Source organism: Mus caroli, chromosome 17, assembly GCF_900094665.2.
Source record: "Mus caroli chromosome 17, CAROLI_EIJ_v1.1, whole genome shotgun sequence".
NCBI lineage: Eukaryota > Metazoa > Chordata > Mammalia > Rodentia > Muridae > Mus > Mus caroli.
The window spans coordinates 53,020,169-53,046,179 of NC_034586.1; the positions used below are offsets into that span (position 1 = coordinate 53,020,169).

Here is a 26,011-nt window from a genome sequence, read left to right on the forward strand (position 1 = left end):
AGATCTCTGTGGCCCTTGCCCTCAGAGAAACCCTGGCCCAAGCAAGTCTACATCACCCTTGAGGGACCTGAGACCCACTGTGTTCTCACACATGGGGAGTGAAGTCACCGACTACAGTTGCTTTTGGAACCACTTGGTGACTGGCTGAGGGAGTAGGGGAGGTGCAAGGAACCACAGTGGCAAAGGCTGCGCTGACCAAGCTGAGCAGAGCAGGCAGGGTGTGAGGCGGCCCCAAAGGGGTCATGAAAGCTGAGCTGAGGTGTGGGAATGGTGGTGAGGACATTGGGGCCACCGTGTGCCCCAGAAACAGAAACCTGAGACAGGAGCTGGGCAGGCACAGCAAGCTGCTTTAGGGACCAGGACCCTGTATCAAGGGCCACACATGCCCCCAAAACTGATGCCGCTTAGTTAATAACTGGGCCACTGGGAACTCTGTCCTTAGGGTTCCAGAGCCATGTCCCTTGTGAGGTGAGAAGAGCTGAAGGGGACCTGGTAAGTGTGGAAACTCCAGGGTTACCCAGGGGTCATCCCAGGCCCTCAGGGACATCCTGGGGACAGGACTAGTCCCAGGCCCAGGAGGAGAAGGAAGGAACCAGTGGCCAAGTGGCCATTCTGTGCCAGTCTCATCCCCGCGGGAAGACCCACCCTGCTCTGGGGAAACTGAGGCACGGCAGGCAGACATGGCCAAGGCTGAGGCAGGCCAGGCGGGAAGCACCCCCTCCCCACGCCCCCACCCAGGGGCTCAGGCTGGGTTAGTGGCCACTGCAGCCCCCCTCCCCCAAGGACAAGGCGCTGAGAGACACGTACTGGCCTGCAGCGTGCGCTGGCGCACGACCGCGGTGAAGGCGCCCAGGCCCTGCGGCGAGCGCGCCGCCAGCCGGAACGCATACTCCGTATTGGGCTTGAGGTCCTCCACCACAAAGGCTGTGGTTGGGTCGAAGGTTCGCCCCACCTGAGAACGGATGGGCCAGGAGCAGGTGGACAGACACAGGGACAAAGAGACAAAGAGGGAGGCATAGAGACAGTGATGGATGAAGACAGAGGAGCCAAGACAGAGGAGTAGATAGAGAGTTCCATGAGAGACAGAGACAGGGCATAGGAGCAGAATGAGGCAAGGTGGGCAGAGAGGATGGATGGGAAGGATGAGGAGGCAGGGGTGAGTAACAAGCCAGCACTGACGAGAGGCCATGGGGGCCTGCCTGGCAGGCCCCACCCAGCTCATCCCCAGCCACCCATCCAGCCCAGGTACCTCTCGGCCTCGGTCGCCCTCCCGGAAGAGCAGTTCATACTTAATGACACTCTCCTGCCGTGGTGCACTCCATGAGAGCCCAATGCTGGTCTCTGACTTGGCCTCAGCCCGCAAGTTCATGGGCTGGCCAGGCACTAGGGGAGAAGCACACATGAGGGATGGACAAGATGGAGCAAGGTCAGTGTCCTCACAGCTACCTGACCCCTCAAGGGAGCTCCAGCTGCAAGCAAGGCTCCTGACACTGCAGCCTGCATAGCTCTCAGACACTTCAGAAGTCTTCCAGCCAGTCAGCCACCTTGTCTGCTCATGGGTGGCCATCCCCTGGTGTCACCTGTCCCTCTCTAATCACTGCAGGGAAAGGGTCAATGGAATAGCCAGGGCTGGGCAATTATTCTCACCCATTCTTTACTTTTGATGGGGTTTCACTGTGTATCCCAGGCTGGCCTCAAACTCACTCCGAACTGCTGCCCCTTCCCCCAGTGACGGGGTCTGTGGTGTACACACTTATCGTCTAGGAAGTGACACGACAATGGCAGGGCGCGTGCTCGCACATGTGTGTCTCCCAGTGACTACAGGGGAAGGGGTTAGCTGGCAGTCAATGGCTGAGCGTCTGAGCTGGCCTATGGGAAGCCGGGTGCTCTGATTGGCTGGGATAACTCTGTCCTTCTTGACTCTAGAACAATGCCCCTGGCAGACGTGTGAGCACCTGCTCCCCAGACCTCACCTCCCTGCTGGGTCTTGACCTGGATGGGGTCTGACAGTGGCCCATCGCCCACCGACGTGAAGGCGAGCACGCGCACGGTGTAGGTCTCGTCTTCCAGCAGGCTGCCCACAGTGGTCAGGAGACTGTCGTCCACATTGTGTTTCTGCCAGTTGCCCACTGGGTGTTCCGGCTCCATGGTATAGTAGACACGGTAGCCACGGATCAGGCCATTGGGCTCCACAGGCTCCTCCCACTGCACGATCATGGTGGTGGCGCTGAGCATGCGGGCCTGAACATTCCTGGGAGCGCTGGCTGGTGCCTGCTCACCTGTGCGGGTCACCACTGACTCACTGGGAGGGCCCTGGCCGATGGAGTTGACAGCTGACACCCAGATCTCATACTCAGAATTGGGGCTCAGACCTCCGATGCTGTAGCGCGTGGTGGTGATGTCTTCTTTGATCTGATACGGCCCATCCTGGCTTTTGGACTTATACTCAATTACGTAGTAGGACACAGGGTCAGGGTTGCCCGAGTCCCATGTGACAGTGATACTGGTGGCAGTGTTCTCCGTCACCACAGGAGTCCCAGGGGCTTTGGGGAGAGCTGCAGGAGGGAGGTGGGGTGACTCAAGACCACATGTTGGTTCACTTCAGCCTCAGTTCCCTCAGCAAACACACAGCCCAGTGACCCCACTCATCCTGCTCCATCACTCAGTGTCAAAGTTGTTAAAAAAACAAAACTTGATTAGAACACAACTACCACACTGTCAACAGCTGACTGTCACACTACCATGGCAGAGAGGAGTGAACACAGGGCAAACCAGAAGTAACTTAGGGCTGAAAATATTTACTTAAAAAAACACAAGGCCTCACGTAGCCTAGGCTAGTGGTGAACTCACTATGTAGCTGAGGCTGGCCTTGTATTGTACTGCATGTGCCATCAGAACAGTATTTTCAGGCAGGTGCAGTGGAGCTCATCTGTGACCTCAGAACTTCAGAGGCTGACTTAGGAGGATGGCAAACTCCAGGCTATCATGGGCTAAACAGTAAGGCTCTTTCCTGCCCCTACTCTGTGAAACAGAAGACATTTACAAAGGAGAAGTGTCTGCTGTTAGGAATTGTCTATGCAGTTACAGTTACACAGACCCTGGCCTGTGTCTGTGGTTCATTCTTTCAGCCACACAGGGCTTCTATCTTTCATCTGTCACTCTACACTAGCTTTCTCCACACCTCCAAACCTCTCCTAGATAGGCAGTATCACCTGTATCCCTCTCATTCCCTCTGTTTTCCCCATCAGACTAGCCTGGGTTTTATACCCAGCTGTTATACCCACATAGGGCAAGGCTTGGCACTGATATATTTAATATTCAGCACAACCAATGGGTCAGCTGCAGCTGAGGCTCACTGTGCACTTCCCCAGTGTTTGAGTTCAATGCTACCTTATTGCCAAGTTGTCAAAGATAAATGTGAGGCTACTTCCAAATACTTCATTTCATCTGAGGAAGAGGAGGGCCAGAGTTCATGGGTCCTCCTCCTAAAGCCTGGTCTTGGATTCTCACTTGGAACTCAAGCCAGCAGCAGTCTTTAATACCCTCCCCCGGAGCCCTAGGGCCTTGACACAGGCTACCCTCATCCTACTGTCTGAATTACCTGTTTAAATTTTAGACTTCCCACCAAACCCACTCCCTCCCTGGACATGACCCTGCTGGGAAACTGAGAGCTTCACCCTGGGGTCTCAAAGCTTGCTGTGTAGCCCAAGCTGACTCCAAATCCCTGATCCTCCTGCCTCAGTTTCCAAAGTACGGGGATCATAGGCCTGACCTACCATCCCCAGAATCTGACCCAGACTCTCTAGCTCAGCAATTCTCAGCCTTCCTAATGCCGCAACCCTTTAATTCAGTTCCTCATGTTGTAGTGAACACCCAGCCAAAGTGACTGTCAGTGCTACTTCATAACTGTAACTTTTGCTACTGTTGAAAATGGTAATGTAGACATCTGTGTTTCCTGATAGTTTTAGGCTATGCCTGTAAAAGGGTCATTCAACTCCAAGTGGGGTCTCGACCAACAGGTTGATAACCACTGTTCTAGTTGGCTACACCCACTTCCTAGCTCTGCCTATACCTGCACCAGGGTCAGGGATGTATCCCGTCCATCCCCTCCCCATCCCCCTTGTGAACCTGACTTACATTTTACAGTGATCTGAGCCACGGCCTCGATCACACCCAGGCTGGACATGGCCACACAAGTGTAGTTAGCTGAATCCTTGACATCCGTGAGTTCTAGAACATTCCGACCCACGGGCATGTCATCCTCAGGCGTCAGGTCCTCGGCCCCCTGCATCCATTTCACGTAGGGCATGGGTGAGCCCACGGCCACACAAGTGATATTCACATTCCCACCGGGCATGATCTCGTGGCTCATGGGCAGGATGGAGAAGCGTGGGGCCACACGGCGGACTGGGGGGGGCAGGCGGCGGTTTTGGCAGGAGTGGGGAATGGACAGGATGAGGAGGAAAGAGAAAAAAAGAGGGAAAAGGGCAGAAAGCCATTTAAATATAAACAGGGCCATTACAGCCCCCAGATCATTCATTCCCCCAAATGAAAACAGAACAACCAAAAAAAAAAAAATCAAACCAAACAAATCATAAAAACACAAAGGAAACTTCAAAGGCAGGAACTTCACAAACAGTATAGATCTACCAAGAGTGAGACACGAAGCGCTCTCATAGCAAAGGGTTCCCCGGCCAGCGGTTGCTGGTCGCAGCATGGAAGTACACACAAAAATTTATCAGCAGTTTCTCATCTTTGTGGACAGACATGGCTCCAGTGGGCAGCCCCTCTGGGGGCTCCTGAGAAGGGCACCTACCATGAAAAGTTCTAAAGGCTCTGGTGCCAAGGGCTGAGGCTGGGGATACACAAAGAGGTTGTGTTGTGGGGATGCAACTTGCCACCTTCCTGGGAAATGAGGACAGAACCATTCATAAAAGATAGGAGCCCGCGAGGTAGAAGGACCAAGGAACTCTATGGCCTCCGGATCCAAACCCCCAAGGGAAAGATGAGAAATGCTAATGAAATTTTTGTGGTTTTAGGGTGTTAGAAACCCTTCTAAAAGCTTCTGTCGGATTGGACAAGTTTCCATCAATAGATGCAGCTCTTAAAAATCACAAACATCATGCAGAAGAAAAGAGAGAGAGAGAGAGAGAGAGAGAGAGAGAGAGAGAGAAGGGGAGAGGGAGGGAAGAAGGGAAGAGGGAGAGAGAGGTGCTTATGAAAGGAGAGTATTGGTCTCAGCATGGGTGAGAGAGCCGAGATGGAGAGATGAGGGAGAGAGAGAAGAAAGGATAGAGAGAGAAGAAGAGAGATGGGACGGGGACAGAGAGAGACAGCAGAAGGGAAGGGCCCGCTTCAGTGCTGCATGGTACTCTAGCAGATGTGATGCAATGCGACCAGACACATTGTCACATCAGCCCTGGCAGAACCATAAACAGGATATTCAATAACAATTCATAATTGAGGATTATTAACAGTAAGGAGCCGACGAGCTGGAGCATTAGGGGCAGGGGCATGTTTGCTGTGCTCCTTAGTGGGTAGGGATGGATGCCACCTTCTGCAGGGGTCTTGTGGGCTAGGAAGGCAGCAGGACATTTCCAGGGCTCCGTTTTCAGAAGCTGAGTGGGTTCTGGGGTGGGTATGGGACACTCATGGAAACCCGAGCCTCAAAGAGTAGCCTTCCCAGGGGCGAGGCTCAAAGTGACACCTAACCAGGGACCTAAGAAGCTAAGGGGCAAGAGCATGGCCTTGGGTAGGTGAAGACTGTCTGACAGGTTGAATCAGCATGAGAGGCCACATTATGGCTCCATAGCCACCCCTGTCACACAGTTCTAGGTGCACAGGCATTAACTGCTTGTTAAAGGCTCATCTGCTTTACTGAAGGGGCCTCAGATACAGAGAAGCCAGCCCTTGCCCATTCCTTCTAGTCTAGTTTTCTAGGTGGACACCCCAAGCTGTTTCCCGAATCCAGGGGAAAGTCATAGAAGACAGGGACAGAGGAGCCACTGGGAGTGAAAGTCTGCAGGCTGGAGTCCTTCGGAAAACGCAGCCCCACAAAACGTCCAGAGTCATGGAGGGCACAGGATGGAGGGGAGGGCTAGGGAAAACGTGAGCCCTTGCAGGCTGGAGGGGACATGGGGCAGAGATGGGAGCACAGTTCCGACAGGGCTGGGTGGAGGGTGAGGAGCAGGGGAGGCGGTACCAGGGTCCAGCCAGTCACCTGCTGCCAGCATCCACAGCGAGGCTGGGGGGGGGGGAGATGCTGAGGCTGCATTGTCATGGAAACAGAATGAGTGGGAATGAGTGTGGAGGCTAATTAATCAAGGACAGAAAACGGCATTTGACGTCCAAACCAAAACCAGGAGGGGTTGGGGGAGGCAACAAATTAAAAAAAAAAATAAAAAAGCAAAAACAGAAATTTAAAGGCCAAACAAAAGCACCCTGAAAGGAACCAACACTCAAAAGCAAGAAGAGAAACATGGAATGGGCGTGGGGTTGAAAATCGGGGTCTGAACAGAGGAGGGCTGTGGCTGTTCCAGGGATACGCCCGGACCCCTCCCCGCCAGCAGAACACAGCATCTGGCCTCGCCACCCAGTAACCAAGGGTCTTGGCTAGACAGTGAGGCACCCAAGGGATAAAAGCCCCCAGAGAAGGCATCCTCAGGACAGACAACCCAGACCCAGAACACGGTCTCCCTAGATACCCCTGAACCTCACTTGGGTACTGTATACTACAACCTAGAGGCTAAGACCCTCAGCCTGGGATCCAAGGCTCCTTATATGTAAGTCCAGGCTATCCAGTGACCTGCAGGGAACAGGCTCTGAGTGGACAGAGCCTAGGTCCATATCCAGCCCAGTCAGGGTGTTGCCAACACTGTTATCAGCCCCTTCCCCCAACACCCTCTGTGACAAAAGACTCAACTGGTTACCTCTCAGCCACTCATCTCTGCCATCTCATCCACAGTAGCCACTGCCTATCTTCTATTTCTATCAATCAATCAACAGCTATCTGTGGAGACAGGGTCTTGCTCTGTTGCCCAGGCTGGCCTCCAACTCATTGTCACTCTCTGTGACCTGGAGGTCTGAGCTAGAGAGCTGCCTCATTTGACTGCTCTAATAAGCCCAGTCTGCAGCAGAGGACACAGCCAGCCAGAGAGGTGACGAAGCTAAGGAGAATGAAGAGTTGCCAACCTCAAAGCCACGCCTGCCACTCTCCCAATCACAGGTGAGCAGCAATGACAGCTGAGTGTCCCCTTTTCACCATCTCAGTTCTTTTAAGTGTGTTCATCTTTCCTGGGGGATGCAGAGAATGAACGTCCCCAGTCATGTGAGTCATGGGCCCTAGCTGAGCCTTACTGGCAATTGTCACACATGCTATATCCTGAGGCCACTAGTGCAATGTGTGGAACACTAAAGGGACAAAGCCCAAAGCTTACAGAGCTCACTTGGTCACTGATGACCAGGTATCTGGTTCTACAGGCCTTGCTCATGTCTGACCCAACTTTAGTTTATATTTATCGTCAAGGGTGCTGCTGTGTGCAAATGACCTCAGCTTTCAAAACATAGAAGCTATAGGTGACCTGAATATGCAGTTTCCATCCAGAGCTATGTTCATGAAATGCTGGGTGGGACTACATGTCATCTCAATGGTCATTGGTTCTGATGTTGAATGGCCAGCCCCGATCAGTTCAATGTCAGCTCCCATCAGCTGCAAAGGTGTCTAGGGCATCCAAGAAATGTTGCCCACTGGCCTTCAGGGCTCTTTGTTGGTTTCTGTGTCCTGTGGGAAGTGGGCTGGTTTGCCAGAGTATGCAGGGGAGGGTGCTGCAGGCAGGAGGTGGCTCTCATCTCCTCCCAGCCAGTGGGCGTGATGGCTGATGCTGTGTTCTGCCCACTTCTGGGCAGTCGCCCACCCGCTTTGTTCCTCCACCCCTTGGCTGCAGGCTTGAGGTGCACATTAGGAAATAAGGTGGGCGCAGAGCCCACAGGATGGACAGGCCCCGAGGGACCCCCGCCCCAAATTACCGACCTGAAAGGAGGGTCCAGGCGGGTTATAAGGGGCAACACCAGCCTTGGTCCTCGGCACGCTCCAGCTGGCTCTGGTCCCCAGCTCTTCTGGTCACCGAGTAGCCGGGGAGGGTCCCAGCAGGGGGAACCCGAGTGGGTGAGTGGGGTCAGGAGGGTTGGGTGGCAGGGGTGGGGGATGGTGGTGGCAGGTTAGGAGGGGATGGTCGCTTCAAACCCCGATTCACATGGCCAAAAACAAAAACAAAAAAATCAAACCAACTGAAAAAGCATCAGAACTAGGAGACAGCCCCTCCCCCAAGCAGGAAGAGGCAGAAACCAAAACTTCAATGTGGGGGTTTGAGGGTGAGGGGTAGGTGGGGAGGGCAGGAGGGGTGAGTGGGGAAAAAACTCAAAATGTGAGGTGGCCTGGTTGAAGCGCTAGGTAAAGGGTCCCAACAGTGTTGCACAACTAAGGATCAAGCAAGCCGCAGATGGGGGGGCGGGGCTCTGCTGGGCATTTTGGAGTGAGAGAAAAATGTGGCGGGTTCTCTAAACTCCAAAATGAATATGTAGATGCGAGCTGGGGTGGGGATGTGCCAAGGACTTGTGCAGCCTCTGGGGTGGGAGTTGAGTAAGGTTTTTAGATTACACCTGTCACAGGGGGCAGGCAGAGGCCCAAGCTCAAAGCCTATTCCCCGTCCCTTCCCCTCCCGCCTGCCTCCAGTCCCACCCCTGGCTCCCTTGGCCAGGAAGCTGCCATATGAAGGCCCAGAGGGCCCCAAGCCCTGGCCGGGGCAGCTAAGCAAGTGGTCTTGGCAGGCTGTTTGGGTCTATAGCCCACCAGTCATTTCCCAGGCATTCCATGTGTCTGTGAGGGGGAGCCCTGTCTCCCTCTTTGATTTCCCTTACATTCTTGCCAATTTGTTTTCCCCATCCCCATCCGACACTGTGGCCATGGGAGACTGTGGCTTCTCCCAAGGACCAGGTGTAATCTAATGTCCTGACCGACCCGGCCCACAAGGGACACAGATGCAGAGGGTGAGGCAGGCAGCAGGCGACATGTCAGTCAGTGCTCAGTGTTCCTGTGGGACGCCCTCCCCACTTCCACCAGACCCCACTGGAGTCTCCCCGCCCTGAGACCCCTCTCCTTCAGTACAGGACAGGGTGATGGGGAGTTCGTGTACTGTCAAGGGCACAGCCAATGGGAAGGGGGAGCTGACCAGCAGATCCCACAGAGCATCTGGGGAAGTGAGAGCAGTTCCAGGCTCCAGATCTCTCACAGTCCCCATTCTGGGGACATGAGAATGGGGGACCTAATAAGTCAGGTGACAAATTCCAGGATTTGGGTACAGAAATGTCACTGAAGGCCAACCTATCTCTCCAGGCGACAGGAGCAGGTCAGCCTCTGAGGGTCTGAGAGCAAGCTGAGCTCAGAAATCATGTAGGGACTGGGGTCTCCTCGGCCTCGCTGGCTGTACAGTGTAATAGGAAGCCAGCATTAGAGGCTCAGATCTCCAACACCTCAACTCTGGTGAAGGTTAACCTGCAAACCTCTTAAAAGGCTTACAGCTTTAAACTACTGACGAGGAAAAATGTGAAGAGCCTTCAATGACATCATCTGGCTGTCTCCTGATACCGGCTTCCCTCAGGAAATCCCAGAGAGGGGCAGAATATGCATTTAAAAACAACCTTCTATCGGGCTCTGGCCATTGAGTCCCCAAAGGCCAAGGGTAGGGCAGCTCTTGGGGCTTCCTCAAAAGCTGAGCCTGCTAGTTGGGGGGCAGCCGGGGCTGTCTGTCTGCCTGTCTCTAGGGCTGCTGACTTTGCAGTGAGGGAGTTTCCATGTCACTGTAGGTCTCACAGGCCTGCCCTGCTCACCTGGTGGGTTCTTGTGTGCCAAGGGGGCCTTAGCGCTCCAGGGTGCCCTCATCTGCCTCTCTTGGGCCCCAGGACTTCCTCAGAGAAAACCACAAGGGGGAAAATGACATCACTGGCCCCAGAGGAGCCACCTGTCTCCAGAGGATAGGCCTCAGAAAAACACCAATAAAGAACAAATGATCCAGGCGGGCTTGCAGATTCACTTCTGCACTGTGGTACTCTCTGAGCCAGCTCCCACCGGCCGCAGCCCCCACAGGCCATCTTATTTTTATGTGGTTCTGGATCTGAACTCAGGGCTATGAGTATGCTTAGCAAGTCTCACCACTGTCCCTTAGACTGCCACATTTAAACAGAGGACACTGGAGACACCTGGCCACCTAAGGCTAGAGGCCCCTTCCTTCCTCCCTTTTCAATTCATGTGGGTGCCCAGGATCATCTTCGTCCAGGGTGTGTGATGCTGTCAGCTTTTAGGGCCAGCAAGCACTAAGAACTTCACAGTTGTTCACTTGAGGACTGAAAACTCGTAAGAGGTCAAATGAGAAGCCCAAGTTCACACACCTGGAAATCAGTACCTGCCAAGGTTGAGCCTGTGCCCCAGGCCTGGACAGGAGTGATCTCCAAGGTTAGGCGGTCCGTGGGGATTCCCTGACCCCAGCACCTGCTTTGCGGAGGGACCTGGGAGTCTGCCTGTGGCTCAGGCTGGCAGCTTCTATACCAACTGAGAGCAGAGGCAACAGTATCCCTTCCTGGTGCATCTAGAGAACTTTCCTGATCAGGCTCTGGATTTAATAACTGGGAAGGTACAGAAGAGGCTGTGGGTGGGCGACCTGCCTAGGGGAGCTTGGCTCTCAGTTATCCCTGGGAGCAGTGAGGTGCAGAGCAGACTGGAAATTAAAGGGGTTTTCATTCTTTAAGGTGGATAGGGCAGATGGTGGATGTGTGAATCTCAGGAGAGAGAGAGAGAGAGAGAGAGAGAGAGAGAGAAACACACAGAAAGAACAAGAACTAAGAGAGGAAAAAAGAACGTTTAGAAAGAGGGAAGGGCAGAGAGTCGGGGAGAGGCCACGCCCCAAATGCCCCTGGTTTTCTCCGGAGTTCCACAGCCCTGATGCTCAGGAGACCCAGAAAGTGACCACATTGTGGGACAGCACATCTGTGCTTGCACCTGGAGGCGCACTGCTGCTGGCCAGGTATTCTCTCAGAGGCTGTCACATCACTCACCCACCCCATGGGCAATGCTAGGTAAGCCTAGCTGCATGAGCCACTTCCAGCTGCCACACTGTGTCCTTTCTACCAAGCTCTCGAGACCCTTGAGCTGTGGCACCCCACTCCTTTTTAGGTTGGCCAATACCGAGCAGAAAATTGGTGGGGGGGGCACTGGCAGACCCTGGCTGTGTACTTTGGGAGGACAAGGTTTTAAATATACTGAGGCAGGAGAATGGGCTTGGGGACTGTTTCCTGCCAGGTGCGTAGAGGGCAGTGGAGAAGGAAGCATGGTTAACCTGGGCGCCCCACCACCATTTGTGCCCTTGGTCATATGATGCCTAAGTGGTCACTTTTTGTCATAGCATCCCAGCTGTGGGACCCCTTCCACCCTCTGGTGACAGCTGGGACAGGAACACTGGCTTTAAACTCACAATGCATTTGATAACAACCACAACAGCTCAGCCCAAGAAAACCAAAACCCAAACAGCACAGAACAAGACAGAACCAAAGACATAGCTTTGGGGGGTGGGGGAGGGTGTCCAGTGGGGGGAGGCAGAGCAGAAATGTGTTTGAAGAACCAATTGATCCCCCAAAACAAAACTTATAAAAAAGTTTTGAAACAAATAAGAAAAAGAAAGAAAACAAGAAAAAGAAAAAAAGAAACAAAAAAATGAAACAGGAGACAAACACTCCAACAGAGGCTGGGGATCCACCAATGACAAGAGTGGCATGCAGAGAATTTTTTTTTTACATTCTCCCAGCATGCATCAGGCCCAAGTTACCATGACGACGAGGAGTGCAAAAAACTTAGCAACAACATTACCAAGGGATGCAGAGGCGACCACAATGCAAGCATCGCGTGTGCCGTCCGGCCGCGCTGGCCAGTGGCTGACATTAGGTTCTGTGTGTCTTTCTGGGTTGCTTGCTTTAGGCTCGATACCTGATTCCACTTTACATCTGTTTTGCTATTCATTTTCTGTGTGCATGTGTGCGTGTGTCCTGCGCGGTGTCTGCCTGTTTCTTGTGTGTGTGAGCACGTATCAGTGTTTTTTTGTTTTCTTTTTTTTTTTTTTTCAGAATGTAAAAATGTGGGTAAAGAAAGTAAAAAAGAAAAAAGCCACACCAACCTTCTCGAAGCTCTGAGGGATGTAAAGGGGGTTTGATGCGCACAATGACATGGGGAGAAGAGAAAAAATAGGGGAGATACAGAGAGTAAAAAGAGGACTTCCCACGGCTAAAGCTGCAATCGTTTGCTTTTTTTCTTTAAACCAAAAAAATTAAAAAAATTAAAATCAAAAAAGAAAAAGAACATAAACCTCCTGCCCTTTCCTCCATCAGCGCGCTGGGCACAGCCAGCAGAGCCAACACTCTCCCGACCCTCACCTGCGGCCCCCAGGCAGGGGTGGGCCGGAACACACAGGGCCTTCCACCCTCCTCTCACCCTTGCTAAGTGATCCCCCCTCCCCTACTCCATCCCTGCTGTCCCCTCTCTCCTGAACCCTGTCAGACTCACAACCCCCCAATCCCCGGTGTCCACAAAGAAACACACAAGTTAGATGAAGGCCGGTCGGTCGCTGGAGTCCTGCAGGGACTGCAACTCACCAGGGCGCCATGGTGGCAGAAGATCACACTGGCCCACTTCCCACCCTCTCATACCCTCCCTCCACGAGGCCTCCTGCTTGAAGCCAAGATGTAAAACCCACAGGCCAGGACCCAGAGGAGTTAACTAGGGGCTGGGGAAGGTTAGGGCTGGAGAGAGAGGGGCAGCTTGCTGGCCTCCCTGGGTAGAGAGGGATGAAGATCAGGGGTGCTTCAGGAAAACTGAGGCTGGGGAGGAAGGTGAGCAGGTCAACTGAGATAAGCAGACGGGGGTTCCCAGTATGTCCACGGGATACGGAGGAGGAGGGTACACCAAGGGTCCTGCAGGAACCCTCCTGGGGCTGGAGGCATGGGAGGCAGCTGTCAAGAACCCCAGGCTTCCAATCACAGCTGAGTAAGTCTGGGATTCTGAGACCTACTTGGGGTCCCCAGGACTAGGAGGCATGTCCTGCCATTGAGCCACAGGCACACGGGCGAGTGAGCTGTGGCCCTGGCCTTTTACAGCCTGGGTATATTCCTTCTAGATTGAGCACTGGGTTTTGGGATGCTGGATGGGAGGATAGCTCGGAAACCCCATTCCCCACAGTCTTCGCTAGAGACAATGGACCAGGTAGGGAAGCAGGGAGCCACGAGGCCACGGGTTCAGAAAAGCAAAGCCAGCAGGACACAGGAGACACAGACACCACACAAGCCAACTTGGGGGTGGGGATGTGGTGGGGGGGCGGTGGCCCTCAGGCTCCCCCAGCCCTGTAGGCCCGAGACTGGCCTCCCACCCCACTCTGTTTCCACCCATGCTGCCATCAGTGCAACCCTCAGAGTCCCATGGCCCACGGTGTGGTGACTGTCATTCCAATGACCCCTTGGATGGGGTCAGGGCCTTCCTGCTCGGGACTGCACAGGACAGGGGAGCCAGGAGGCCATGAGCCCAGTTATAAGGTGGGACAGGGTGGGACAGTGGGTCCCTGCCTCTGCCTGGCGGAGTTCCCTACCTCGCACGTAGAGGTTGGCAGGTGATGAGTAGCGCACTCCAGCGCTGTTGGTGGCCACACACTCGTACTTGCCCTGGTCTGTCTCCTCGCTGCTCTCAATCTGCAGGGCACCTGCGGGGACAGGAATGGGACCTTGGCCATGATGGCCAGCACCAGCACAGAGCTGGGCCTGACAAACACTCCCACCATCACATCTGTACTGCTCACTGACAAAGGGAGAGCCATGAGCACAGCATAGCAGGGTACCCAAGACGTTGCCACTCCTGGAGGTTGGTGGGGAAGGTGGAGGCTGTGGACTAACAGACCAGCCCAGACTTGCCTGTGGCGGCAGTGAGCTAGGCTTTTCCCCCAGGGCAGGCAGCTGCCAGTCAGTGGGAAGCCTTTCCTCAGGGGCAGAGGTTAACAGTTGCTGGGTGAAGGACATAGGGGCCACACACACAGTCAGACCCCATGTCTGACGCCCAGGGTGCAGTGTGGGGACATTAGCAGCAGGACACAGGCACCTCATCCCAGGTCCTGGAGCCCAGGGTGACCTGAATTTGAGGCCATGGCTCTCTGAGTCATGCTGGTGTTGCAGCCTGGCCTATGGGAGGCCTTGTCCCAAATCCAACAAAAAACAAACCCAAAGCAAACCCAGAGAATACGATGAGAGAGCTGCAGGCACCTGCACTCATGGACCCTGAAGGAGGCCACACTTCCCCCAAGAACATTTCAAACAAGCTACAAGCTAGGTATTCTCCACTTCACAGTGAAGGCAGGGACACGTCTCAGCCCTGTTGAAACAGCTTAGTATTTACAACTTAAAAATAAAGAGTGAGGTGTAGGCCCTCATGCTTGCCATGTGGGCCTGCCACACAGGCCTGCCTCCCAACCCTCACATAGAGTAGAGCAAGGGCAAGAGAACCTGGCTCAGAATATCACATCTCAGGCCTGCATCCCGGCATTAACTAAGCACAAAGCAGTGACAGCCGAGTGCAGAAACCCCGGACTCCCAAATCCCACTGTTCCAGACTTTCTGTCCACATTCTCTGGTTTTGTTGACAGCTATGCCCCAGTTATGACAGGGCCCAGGGCCCCTGTGCTCCCTCTCTTGAATAGTGGTAAAGGTTGGTCACCATAGAATGCTTCTACTGACTTCAAGACCACTGCAGAGACCAGAAAGGATGGGAGACCTGTTTGAGGATGCACAGCCTGTCAGGCACTGGTCTGTTCTCATGGGCTCTGGGAAAATAGGTATGTCACACCTGGCTTTGGAGAATTCCTTTCTCTGATCCCTCCAGGTTGAATGTCCCCAAATCTCAAAAGGCCCTTTTGCAGCTCACTGCAGATGGTCGTGATTGCGGGGACAGGGGGAGGAAAGAGGGGAGTTCAGGTAGGCACAAGAAGTGGTGCCTGTCCCACAACTGATGCCCACACCATTTCTTGCAGCCACACTTGGCCTAAGCCACAGACAGAGAGAGACACAAACACCAGGGTGGGGCACTGTGGCAGGCTGTGGGGAGCTAGAGAAAGCTCAGGGTCAGATGGTGATAGGTGGACCTCTTACCTCGGATGGGGGTGCTTTCTGTAAGGGAAACAGAGAGACACAGGTGAATGTCACAGGGCAGGGGCTTCAGGGCCAGGAGCCACGCCTGTCCCTGTGCCGGGCAGTGGAGCCACAGCCAGCCTCATCAGGGCTCTGGGCTGGGACTGTGGGCCTTCGGGTTGGTGTTTCCTGCAGACAGCCTCCCTGGGTCTGGTATGGGTCCCAGAGAGACCACGCCTCCTCCCTCTGGTGATTTTGGTGGTCTTTGACATCTAGACCAGGAGGGGCAGGTAGCGGCAGGGTCCCAGGAGTCTTGTTAGTGACCAGGAAGGGACAGGAGTTAGCGCTAGAGGGCTGGGCACTGGTGCGACAGGGTTGGGTGTCACCAAGGTTGAGAGGGAGGCTTGGGAAAGGAGCTGAGGGCAGAGGGAACCTCGTGGCCTCCTTCAACTGTGAAGGAAAAGAGGACAAAGGCCATCTGTGGGTCGGTCACACCAAAGGAAGAGAAGGCTCCAGGCTGGGGTCTCTGATGCTGCTTGTTTGCTGGAACCAAAGCCAGTTTCTCTCAGCCACAGCTGTAAGAGATAGCCCAGGTCCGCAGCATGGTTGGGTAAACTGAGGCCAAAGGCAGGCAGGGTGAGTCTCAACAGACTGCTTCCATACTAGCCGGCAGTCACTTCTGCTCTGTGGACCTGCACCTCCTTCCTCCACACCCCATATGCATCTATGTGGCCCTGGAACTCACTATGTAGACCAGACTGGCCTCTAATGCATAGCAATCCTCCTGCCTCTGCCTCCTGTGTGCTAGGGTTAAGGCACAGCCATTAATCATGCCCAGCAGAGATATCACAGGCCTTCCCCACACACTGTCAGAAGGAGCCAATGGGAACATGTCATCTGTGTGGCAGAAGTCAGGATGGCATGATATAACTCTAACTCTGCCTGAATTATAGTGTCAGGGGGCCCAAGGGGGTTGGTTGCTCATATTGCCGTAAGGACAAAGAACCCAGTTGCTTTTCCACCTTTAGTTTGGTGGTGCTGGGGACAACACCCAGAGCCTCAAGAGTGCTTGTATCAGTCAGTGTCACATTAGCAAGAATTAAGTAGCAGAATGCTCTAGTTAGACACAGCATCTCGAATGTTCCATCCTGTCTCCACTGGAGAAGCCCAGGAGGAAGGGAAGCTCAGAGCGGAAGGGATGCTCGTGAGATGTGACGTCCCCCAAACTGAGGTCAGGTGGCATTTTTCCTCTTTTCCTTGTGGGTGGGGTCTTATGCAGCCCACCATGGGGAGCAGGTGACAGGGCGTTAGTACACATGCCACACGCAGTGGGTCAGTTACTGTCACGGTGGCTGTTAGTGTGGGCAGAGAGGGTGGCAGGACTGTTAGTGGTTGGTGTGGCAAAGAAGTGAGAACTTACCAAAGCTTTCTGAGCGTTACACAGAGGAAGGAGAAGAGAGAAGAAGGTTAAAGGATGGCCACTAGACATCCTGGCTGTTCATGGGCATGAGGGAGGAGGAGGAGGAGGAGGAGGAGGACCATGGGGTGCAAGGCAGCTCCCAGGACCACGTGTTTATAAAATGCCTAGCTATTACCCCTGGATGTTGGCCATGTGATGGCCAGGAGGCACCTCAGGGTTTGAGGACTCCACCATGGGCTGGGGCCTCTCCTATGCAGACTCCTGCAGCTGAGCTGCATCTCAGTGGACTTGTGGGGGTGAAATGGACACCCCACAGACAGCAATAGGCAGAGCAGGGCTTTGGCAGTAAGAGGGAGGCTGAGGGAGGGCAGCAGAGTAGGACAAGAGTGTGAAGAGGTTGGTAGGGGGTGCTGGGGAGATGAGGAAATATAGGCAGGACAGAGCCAGCACTTGAGGACCAGCAGGCACATGAATGTCTCCAGGGAGGGACAAGAAGAGCCATGTGCACTTGGGGCATGGGAGGGACGTGTGGCAGGCACACATGTGGTAGAAAGCCCAGTTCCAGCATTTTGCCCACAAACAAGAGACAGGGCTAGCCACTTAAGGAGTCACATGCACACGGACACAGACAAGTGACAAGGAACACATGGTACCCCAAAAGGACACATAAACACATCAATTAGACGGAATGGGGTCTCCACTAAGACACCACTGCAAACCACCCAGCCTCACTGGTCCCAATGCCTAGCCTCCATCCTGGGCCTCCCCAGACCAGCTGGAACCAGCACAGATGGCCATCTACACTGCTTAGTTCTGATGCCTTCCAAGGACACTGTCCCAAGGGCCTCTGTGGCCCTTCATCTCCTCTGGTGCTGCAAACCTTTGGTCACCACCACATCCAGCTCCCCTCTGCTCCTCACACCCGAGCCCCACTGATTGCTTTGTCACTGTGTGTGTGTCTCTCTCTCTACCACCTTCTATGGTTCCCCATTACCTCGACCAACCACAGCCTATAACATCCTCTGGAACTAGGGTCCCCATGACCCTTCCAACTTGTCCTCATGGCTGGTGCTAAGCAGTTATCCACTGATTACAGCCATCTTTACCCACAAAGCACACTATCAAGTCCTAGAGCCCTTCTCCCACTGTGGACCTCTGCAGCTCTCTACGGTTTGGGTGCAGGGCCTGAGCTCTGCTCCTATGTGGCTCCAAGTGTACCATGTACCAGCCTATTCCCCTCATCAGGCCCAAAGTATGGGCCCTCTGCTGCCCTCGATAGCACTCTCATCCTGTTGGCCACCTGTGCCCACCTGATCGAAGCTGCTTGATCCGCCCGTTGCTGGCACTGGGGTCCACAGGCAGGAAGTCCTTAAACCAGGTGATCTCAGGGTCCGGGTTCCCGCTGGCAGCACAGAGCATGGTGGCTGTGCGCGTGCGCTCTACAACCTTCAACTGGGGGCCCATGTCAATGTTGGGGAAGCCAGGAGGCAGCTGGTCCTCTGGGAATGTGGAGCGGGGGAAAAATGGAACAGGAGTCCAGTTATTGTGGCAAATGCCCTCAGTGACTGCAGTCCCCTCTTCCCACACTCAACCCCATGCTCATGCCTCTGCCTCCATTAAACATCCCTTGGAACAAATGGACTCATTCTAGACCCTTCCAGAACTCAAAACCTAAGTCTTTTAGAGAAATCAACCCGACTGGGACATCCCAGCTCAACACCTGTTGCCTAGGACCAAGACACAGGAGCAGCATGAATCTGAGACCAGCCTGGGCCACCAGGAGAGCAGCAAGGAGGGAATACAGAGCCAGCTGAGCCCCAGGAATATCTGCTGCTCCCCAGGAGAGCCGAGTAGAAATGAGATTCTGCAAGGGGCCTATGCAGCATGCAGATGAGCAGGACACTGGAGCTAGAATGAAGGTCGCCCAACATGTGTTTAACTGGCTGTATTCAAAAAGAAGGATAGGCTAACCCAGGCCCAGGGGCTCGGGCTCTGCTTGCCATATTAACAGTGTGCCAGGCCAGTCTTGCACACAGGGGCATGTCCTCCTGCCTGTGTTTCTAACTGGAACATTTTGGCTCATGGTTGAAAGTGTTTGGAGGGAAATGCCTGTCACTTCAGGAGCAACAGGGCTGCTGGGGGTGGTGGGGAGGTAACAGTCACATGCATGGGATACTATACCAGAAGGGATGGCAGTGAAGGTGGCTGGGGACAGAAGTGGACAAAAACCCCTAACCTGGTAGGAAATGCAGCCCAAGATGTAGCAGGCTCCTACGCATGTCCATGCAGCCTTGAAGGGTCCTATGCATGTATGTGTGCAGTAGCAGCGGAGTACAGGGCTGGGGACAGGCACCACTGCCTGCTATCCCCACACAGCACTATGCCTGGCTGCTTGGGGTTCACACACCCTGGGTCACAATCACATGGAGGAGAGGAAGAAGGGAGGCAAGTGCAATGGCAATGGCTCTGGCAACCCACATGGGACAGGAGGCATAGCTCAAGCTTGCCTAGAGTTGGGGGACCTCAGTGGCACAGACAATGGTCAAAGAACAAAGGACATGGCTGGGGCGTCTGCAGCTCAAAGAGGCAGGAGAATCTTTCCAGTCTCTCAGCGCTCAGTTCATTAGCATGTGATGGTTGCAGTCCCAACTCTGCTAGTGTTGACAACAAGGCTGGCACAGGGCAGTGGGAGGCTGGCTGCTGAGGCTGTGCTGGGAAAGGTCAAGGCAAAAAATATCCCAGAGAGAGGAGAGAGGAGGAGCCTAGGGTGTGTGGACTCCGCAGCTCCATCCCTGCTCTGGCAATCACAGAGCACTCTGTTGGGGCTCCTTGTTAGAGATGACAGAATTCCCGGACTACTGACCCTGGGGCAGCTCAGAACTCCCTCCAATGGCACTGGCCCTGTGTCCCAGATTCATGAGGGTGTCTGTAGGGACCTGTAATGCCCAGAGCAGTGGCTCATAGCCATATATGAAATGTCCCCAAGGGACAGGACACCCCGGCTCTGACAAGTTGATTAACCCTGCCCAGATCACAGCGCTAAAGCTGCTGCCTTGGGATTTGAATTCAATTGTCTGGTCCCAGTATTCAGTGCCCTTACACAAAGCCAGGGCACAGGGGTAGCGGGGGCTTACGTCATTCTGCCTTTAGGCACCCACCCTCCATTAAGTTCCATTGTGGGGCCGAACCAGCTGTGGCTCCAGGCACCATGGCTACCTACTCTGGAGTGCTAGGGATTAGCTGGGGAGGGCACTTGCGACCCAAGCTGACTGAGGACAGATGGTCACAAAAGACCCAGGGACAGAGTCCAGAAAGCACTAACTGAGCGCCTAGATCAAGCTGAGCTTGAAGTCTACCAACTGCACAGACATTTAAACCACACAAACCAAGGGGCCTGGGCTGGGAGCAGAGAAATCCTAGTTCCTAAAGGAAAAAGCAAGAGCCAGCACAGGAGGGCTCTAAGCTTGGGGGCAAGATCTGCAGTTTGGCACTTCCTCTGTACCCTGCGGTGTGTACCTCGAAGGACGGTGAGCTTTGCGTGAATTGTGATTTCGCCCACCGAGTTCTGGGCCACACACTCGTACACGTTCTCATCCCGAGGCGTCCGAAGTGGCTGGATCCTCAGGACCGCCCCAGAGCTCTCGTCAAAGTCAATGGTCTGGGAAGGGGAAAGGAAGACGAGGTGGAACAGGTAAGCAGGTGAGACCATGGTGGGTTCCACCCAGCCGACCTGTGGGCTGGGATGCAGGCAGTAGCTGTCCCAGGCACATGGTGTCCCTGAGCCAAGGGTGTCCAGTGTATGTGGCTGGGGGCACACGTGTGCACACAGGAGACCACCAAGGATCAGTCACAGTGAAAGAAGAGAAGCTAAGAGACACACTCTGAGCCCTCTGAATGGAGCACACCCTTAAGCCCCCAGACTCAGCACTGAGCACAGAACATGAACACGTGTGTCGTGATATGGGTATTTCCTCCCATGTGTGCTGGAACTGTGAGTTAAGACTCAAGAGAAGGCAGGGCCTGGTTTGAGGACTCACAAGACAGAGTGGTAGACTTGGGAAACCCTGCAGTGCCAGAAACAGGGCTGTGGCTGCCTTGTGGCATCCTGAGGCTTGGCCACTGCCCGTTTGGAGAGGAAGGAGTATGTGGCTGAGGGCACCCCCGCCCCGCCCTGCTGCCCCGCTCACCTCGAAGCGCTGTGAGTTCACTTTCTTGCCCTTCTTGTTCCAGGTCACCCGTGGCTTAGGATCACCCGTGGCCTGGCACACGAAGGAGGCCACGCCTCCCGACACTCCAATCTGATCCTTGGGCTCTCTGATAAACCTGGGTGGCTCTGGGGGTTCAGCAAGGAGAGAGGAGGTCTGAGGGTGTCCAGACCTCCCCACAGGCTCACACAAGCACTCCATTGGAGACTCTGTAGTCCCAACACTGAGCCCCTAGATATGCCTCAGTGATAACCTGCTACCACAGACTCACCCCCAAAAGAAACAAAACATGCTCTAATCTTTAATGGGACTTATGGAGAAACTAGGGTGCTGAGCAGGGAGGCCAAAGGTGACCACAGATGAGAGTCAGGGGCTAGCAAGAAGGGCCTACAGGTACAGGCGCTTGCCACTAAGCCTCCCTCCAACTCTAGTTCAACCCTCAGGTCCACAGGAAGGGAATATGTGACTCTCATGTGTTGTCTTCTGACTGCTACATACACCCAGGCAAGCACATGCACACACAATAATTAATGTTATGTGACTATCCAGATAAAAACATAGAAGATGAGCAGAGTTGGTATTTGAGTACAGAGCCCAAGAGTGCCATAAGCCAGGGGCGCATGCTGGGGAGGGGCTTGGCTTTGATCCACTGGGCCTTGTTCAGACCCACTCTACAATCCCCATGGCTCTGCCTCAGAGGAAGGCTCAGGAGTCCACCCAGCTTTGATGCCTGCCTAGGGCTCTATGGTGGGTATCTCTGCCACTTCCCTTCCACTGGCTGGATGTTCGGTAGCAGCCAGTCACCCTAGGACTGAACACATCAATCAGAGATATGCTGCAATGCCTTCCCTGGATGCCAGCACCCAGAGCTGTCCCTCAAAGCTGGGGACATAATGTAAGCACCCAACAACAGGGGAATTGGGAGGCAGGATGAGCACTCAAACCTCCCAACACTGGCTGTCCAAGCGTCAAAGTGAGCAGGAGGAGGGAGAGGGGCGCACTGGCCTGGCGGATTCTGTAGAGACTTCTGGAACCCTCTGTTTACAAGTCTGGATCCTCACAGACCCCAGCTACTTTCATTCATGGGTCACACTGTTATCTTCAGGGGTCACTGCTTGGGAGACTGGCCAGTCTCCCCTCCTCCTACCCAAGGCCTGCTCCTGAGCTTGCAGCCTCTAGTGTCCAGGTACATGCAGCCTTGAAGCCTCATTAGATGCTTGTGTGTCCCCTGCTACAGATCTGAGCGTATTAATGGGTTTTCATGAGGTTCCCCAGAGAACTCAGAAATGACAATCAAGACTTAAACCTAGATCTCTGCTTCCCCTCCATGAGTTGATGGAGGGAAACTGGCCTCCTCCACTGCCCACTGAAATGATATCTGGGGTCACATGTTCTTAGCCAAGGATGTGGAGGGAGTGTAGCACTGGCCAGGTCGGACCCCTCAGAGGTGAGACAAAGCCCTCACACTGTCCAATCCAGGCAACCCTGCAGAGTGTCCCCTCCCACCACCCCCTTCCCGGGAGCCCAAGTCTCCACATTCCCTCTCTTCCCTTCTATGCCTGTTGATCCTTAAGAACATGGGTCCCTACCCCCTTGCCTGCTGGTCCCTGGTACTGTGGACATCCGTCAGTCCATTGGACTCTGGGCCCCAAGCCAACCCCGCGGAGCTTGCTCTGTTGTGGTAGACAGGATCTTGAGGGTTCCTGCCGTCTCTGTTTGGCACACACACACTCCTCTATTTTCCAAGAAAAAGAAACCCACTGTGGGCCTTCGAGGGCAGACCCACAGCTCTGAGGGGTGAAGTCCCCTGAGCCCCAGGCCTAAACAGGCTCACCATGAGTTTCACCCTCATTTGTACAGAGGCCTAGAAAGGATATGCCACCTTCCTGTTCCACCAGCTCATGCTGGGCAGTTAGGGTCTAACCTGGCTGAAAAGATCTGGGAAAACAGCAACTCCGACATAAAGAGGCCCCATTCTCCCCGAGCCCCATCCCTTGGAAAAGACTAAGGTCCAGAGTGGAGACAGGATCCTACAGAGGCTCTGGCTCTGTATCTGGCTCGGGTTTTCCATTTCTGTCTACGCGAGAATCAGGGCTGATCCTCCCTGGATCTCTCATGAACCTCACCACAGCCCTTTGGCAGCCTGGAAGGCTCCCTGGACCCAGAGCCATTTTTATACCAGAAATCAATCATCCTGGCCGACAGAACACTTTAGTGCTGGATACGGTGCCTATGACCCTGCTAGGCGTCAGGTGAGAGGACTCCAGTTAGATAGAGCACATCCTGGACTCCAGACACCACATGGAGACAAGACTCAGTCTGCATCTGTCAAACACACGGCTGATGAATAAATGCCCAAGCCCAGGCTAAGACTTCTCTGGACTAGCCTTCCTCGACACCGCCTTGACCAGCCTGCCCAGGTCCCAGTATTCATCCCCCACAGCCACATGGAGTCAGCAGAGGGGGTCTTCTCTGCAGCCCACCAGGGCCAGCTCTGCTGCTCCTTGCTTCCTATGAGGAGCGGGGTTTGCCCTGCCTTAACTCTCCCCCCAAGGTCCCTTATAAGAGGGTCTCCCATGCAATGATGGATCTTGGCGTCAGGACAAAACTGAGGCCCCATATACATCTTTAGCAGTAAGCAAAATGCAATCCTTAGTTCTAAACTATACCAATCACCTTTTAATAGATTCATTTTAATTTTCATTTACTTTATTTTTGTGTGTGCATGCAGTGCTCTTGGAGGCCAGAAGAGGTTGTTAAATCCCCTGGTGGGTGGGGGCTGGAATTGAACCTGGGTACTCTGGAAATTGAAATGCTGAGACATCTCTCCAGTACTACCTACCTCTTCCAGGGTTTGTTTTGAAAAAAAAAATTTTTTTAAGACAGGGTCTCACCAATTATCCCAGGCTGGTCTCAAACTCACCGATATATACCTGCCTCTGCCTCTCTCCCAAGTACTGCCAATCCAGACCCATCAACATTTTTTTTATCTCCAGACTTTACTGTGCTCAGTCAACCCAACCCGGAATGTCAGCTACAAAAACCCTGTCCCCATGCCCTCTCTCTCCCTGGTGGGACCTGACCTAATACCAGTGCACCATAGCTACTGTCCAGCCAGCATCACCTCTGTGGTCTACAGCCTTTTCCAAAGCTAGGCACCAAACCACTTCCTTGAGCATGGAAGTTCTGTCTAGACCACACCTGGAAGCCATGGGCTAGGGACCTGCACACAAAACCCCCAGAACAGACGAATAGCCAGGTCCACCCACTCCAGCCTAGCCTCTTACCTTCAGCCAAGCATCCTCTGGCCAGCAGTACGAGGAAGAGCCCCACAGGACCCACCACAGACACCACGCTGGGACTCCAGGTGGGCGCCATGCTTGGCAGCGGCCTCCAGCCTCTGCCCTGGTGGGGGATGGTGCCCCCGTGACTCACGGAGAGGCCTCAGGCTGAGGTGTCCAGAGGGGCAGCGTCTGTAGAGACAACAGAGCAGCAGTGAGTGGGGAGTGGGGATCCAGGGACTTCTCTGCAGGTGGCCCTGGAGGAGGAAACCACACCCAGGGACCCAGGTGGGGTCCACATGGGACCAGGAGGTTACAGGGACCTCTCAGAGTCCACTGCCCCATCCTGAGTGAATTCAGCAGTTTCTTGAGTTAGTGTCTCCTGTAGCTGAGGCTGGCCACCAATTTGCTATGCAGCCTATGACCTTCAACTCCGGACAGTCTGGCTTCCAGCTCCCCAGTGCTGGGGCAGGACCCAGAGCCCTATGGGTGCCTCTGCCCACATACTAAGTGCCACCCCAACTATGAATCTGCCAAGCCTGGACCTTGACCTTCTAACCTCCAGAAGCATGTGTGGGCTATACCCCAAACCCCAAGCTAAACCCCAATACCTGTTTCAGGCCTATCCTTCCTCAACACCTTATCCTGACCTAATACTGGCCATAGCTCCCTGGGCCCCCAGGACAGCTAATGCTGCACCCCCACTACCATCCAGCCCAGAAAAGACAGACATTTACTCAGTTTTCCACACAGGCACCAGTCCTCACCCCACTCACAAGAACCTAAGTTCCAGGCCAAAGCATCCATCAGGCACACCTCGAATCCAGGACCAGCAGTTCCCTGTAGGTCACACTGCCTCAAGCCAGGGCACTGGGGTGGAGAGGCCAAGGAGAGGCCAGAGAGCTGTGGTCATGGGGAGGAGAGAGGCGCATAATGATGGGGCAATCCTATGATTGTGTCTCCCAAAATACCCAGCTGTGGTCACCTCACCCAGCCCCAGGGAAGGGCAGGAAGGGTAGTGGCCAGCTCATGGCCCAGTGTGAGCCAGGAGGACACGGATGGGGAGAACCAGACGGGGCTCAGTATACACAGTCAGCCCACAGTCACACAGACATACACAGAGCCAGTCGAACAGTAGACAGACCCAGGCACACAGTCAGGCTGCAAGCTGACCCAGGGGACTGATCATAAAACAAGGGGATCTGGAGATAATCAGGCTGTGGACACAGAGAAACATCAAATCCTAACATCCACACAGGCAGACTGCCAAGGTGGGGACACCCTCACTTCTATACCCAGTCCAATTTTGTACACAGTCAGACTACAAGTCCAATATACAAAGCCAGACCTCAGAGGTAAATAGAGGCTAGGATTCATGTCCAGGACCACAGTGGGATGCACACAGTGGGGCTGTGACAGGCAGTATGCATACACCCTTCAAGGATGTTAGGATGTGGCACACTGCACGTCCTCCACTAGGCCCCTTCACACCAAACACAGGCCTGCAACGTCAGATTGCACATAACTGCCACAGATGCAGTCTACTAATAGTCAGGTAGACAGACAAAGCCCAGGGTCAGCCTCTGGCCTGGGACCCACCACAGCCCCAGGGGACTCAGAAGAAGGAGAGTCAATGACAGCCAGGGACCAGCTGACCTCACACACCAGCCACACCTGAGGTGCCTATGGGTAGATATAACAAGGACAGGAGTGGCAGGCTCAGGTGACTGGGACAAACCTTGAGAGAGCCTCTGCTGAAACTGAGGAAGCACGCAAGCCTGCGAGGCTTGGGAGGGGATCCCAAGGTAACAGTCAGGTGGGCATGTGTAGGGGATGTCCCCAAAGTGGCTCACCACTTTGGCCTCTCAGGGTCCCAGATTTGCACTGTGTAGGGGTAGGGT

At 54.3% G+C, this 26,011-nt stretch overlaps 1 protein-coding gene across 14 annotated transcripts in view; it reads right to left on the minus strand.

Annotated features, from left to right (window-relative positions):
• Ptprs (protein tyrosine phosphatase receptor type S) overlaps positions 1 to 26,011 on the minus strand; it is a 64,684-nt gene that overhangs the window by 21,865 nt on the left and 16,808 nt on the right. For 7 of the 14 annotated variants that reach the window (XM_029471142.1, XM_029471150.1, XM_029471149.1 and 4 more), the window contains exons 2-11: positions 24,117 to 24,302; positions 20,812 to 20,957; positions 20,141 to 20,282; positions 17,935 to 18,123; positions 13,680 to 13,790; positions 12,219 to 12,230; positions 4,138 to 4,407; positions 1,974 to 2,555; positions 1,250 to 1,383; positions 808 to 952 (exon numbers count right to left, since the gene is read on the minus strand). In XM_029471142.1, the coding sequence (XP_029327002.1) occupies positions 808 to 952; positions 1,250 to 1,383; positions 1,974 to 2,555; positions 4,138 to 4,407; positions 12,219 to 12,230; positions 13,680 to 13,790; positions 17,935 to 18,123; positions 20,141 to 20,282; positions 20,812 to 20,957; positions 24,117 to 24,207 (1,822 nt within the window). In that variant the 5' untranslated portion in view covers positions 24,208 to 24,302. Of the gene's footprint in view, positions 1 to 807; positions 953 to 1,249; positions 1,384 to 1,973; positions 2,556 to 4,137; positions 4,408 to 12,218; positions 12,231 to 13,679; positions 13,791 to 17,934; positions 18,124 to 20,140; positions 20,283 to 20,811; positions 20,958 to 24,116; positions 24,303 to 24,877; positions 24,903 to 24,926; positions 24,949 to 26,011 lie in introns of those variants that run through there. The other 7 variants (XM_021149931.1, XM_021149927.1, XM_029471152.1 and 4 more) reach the window with 3 other exon arrangements.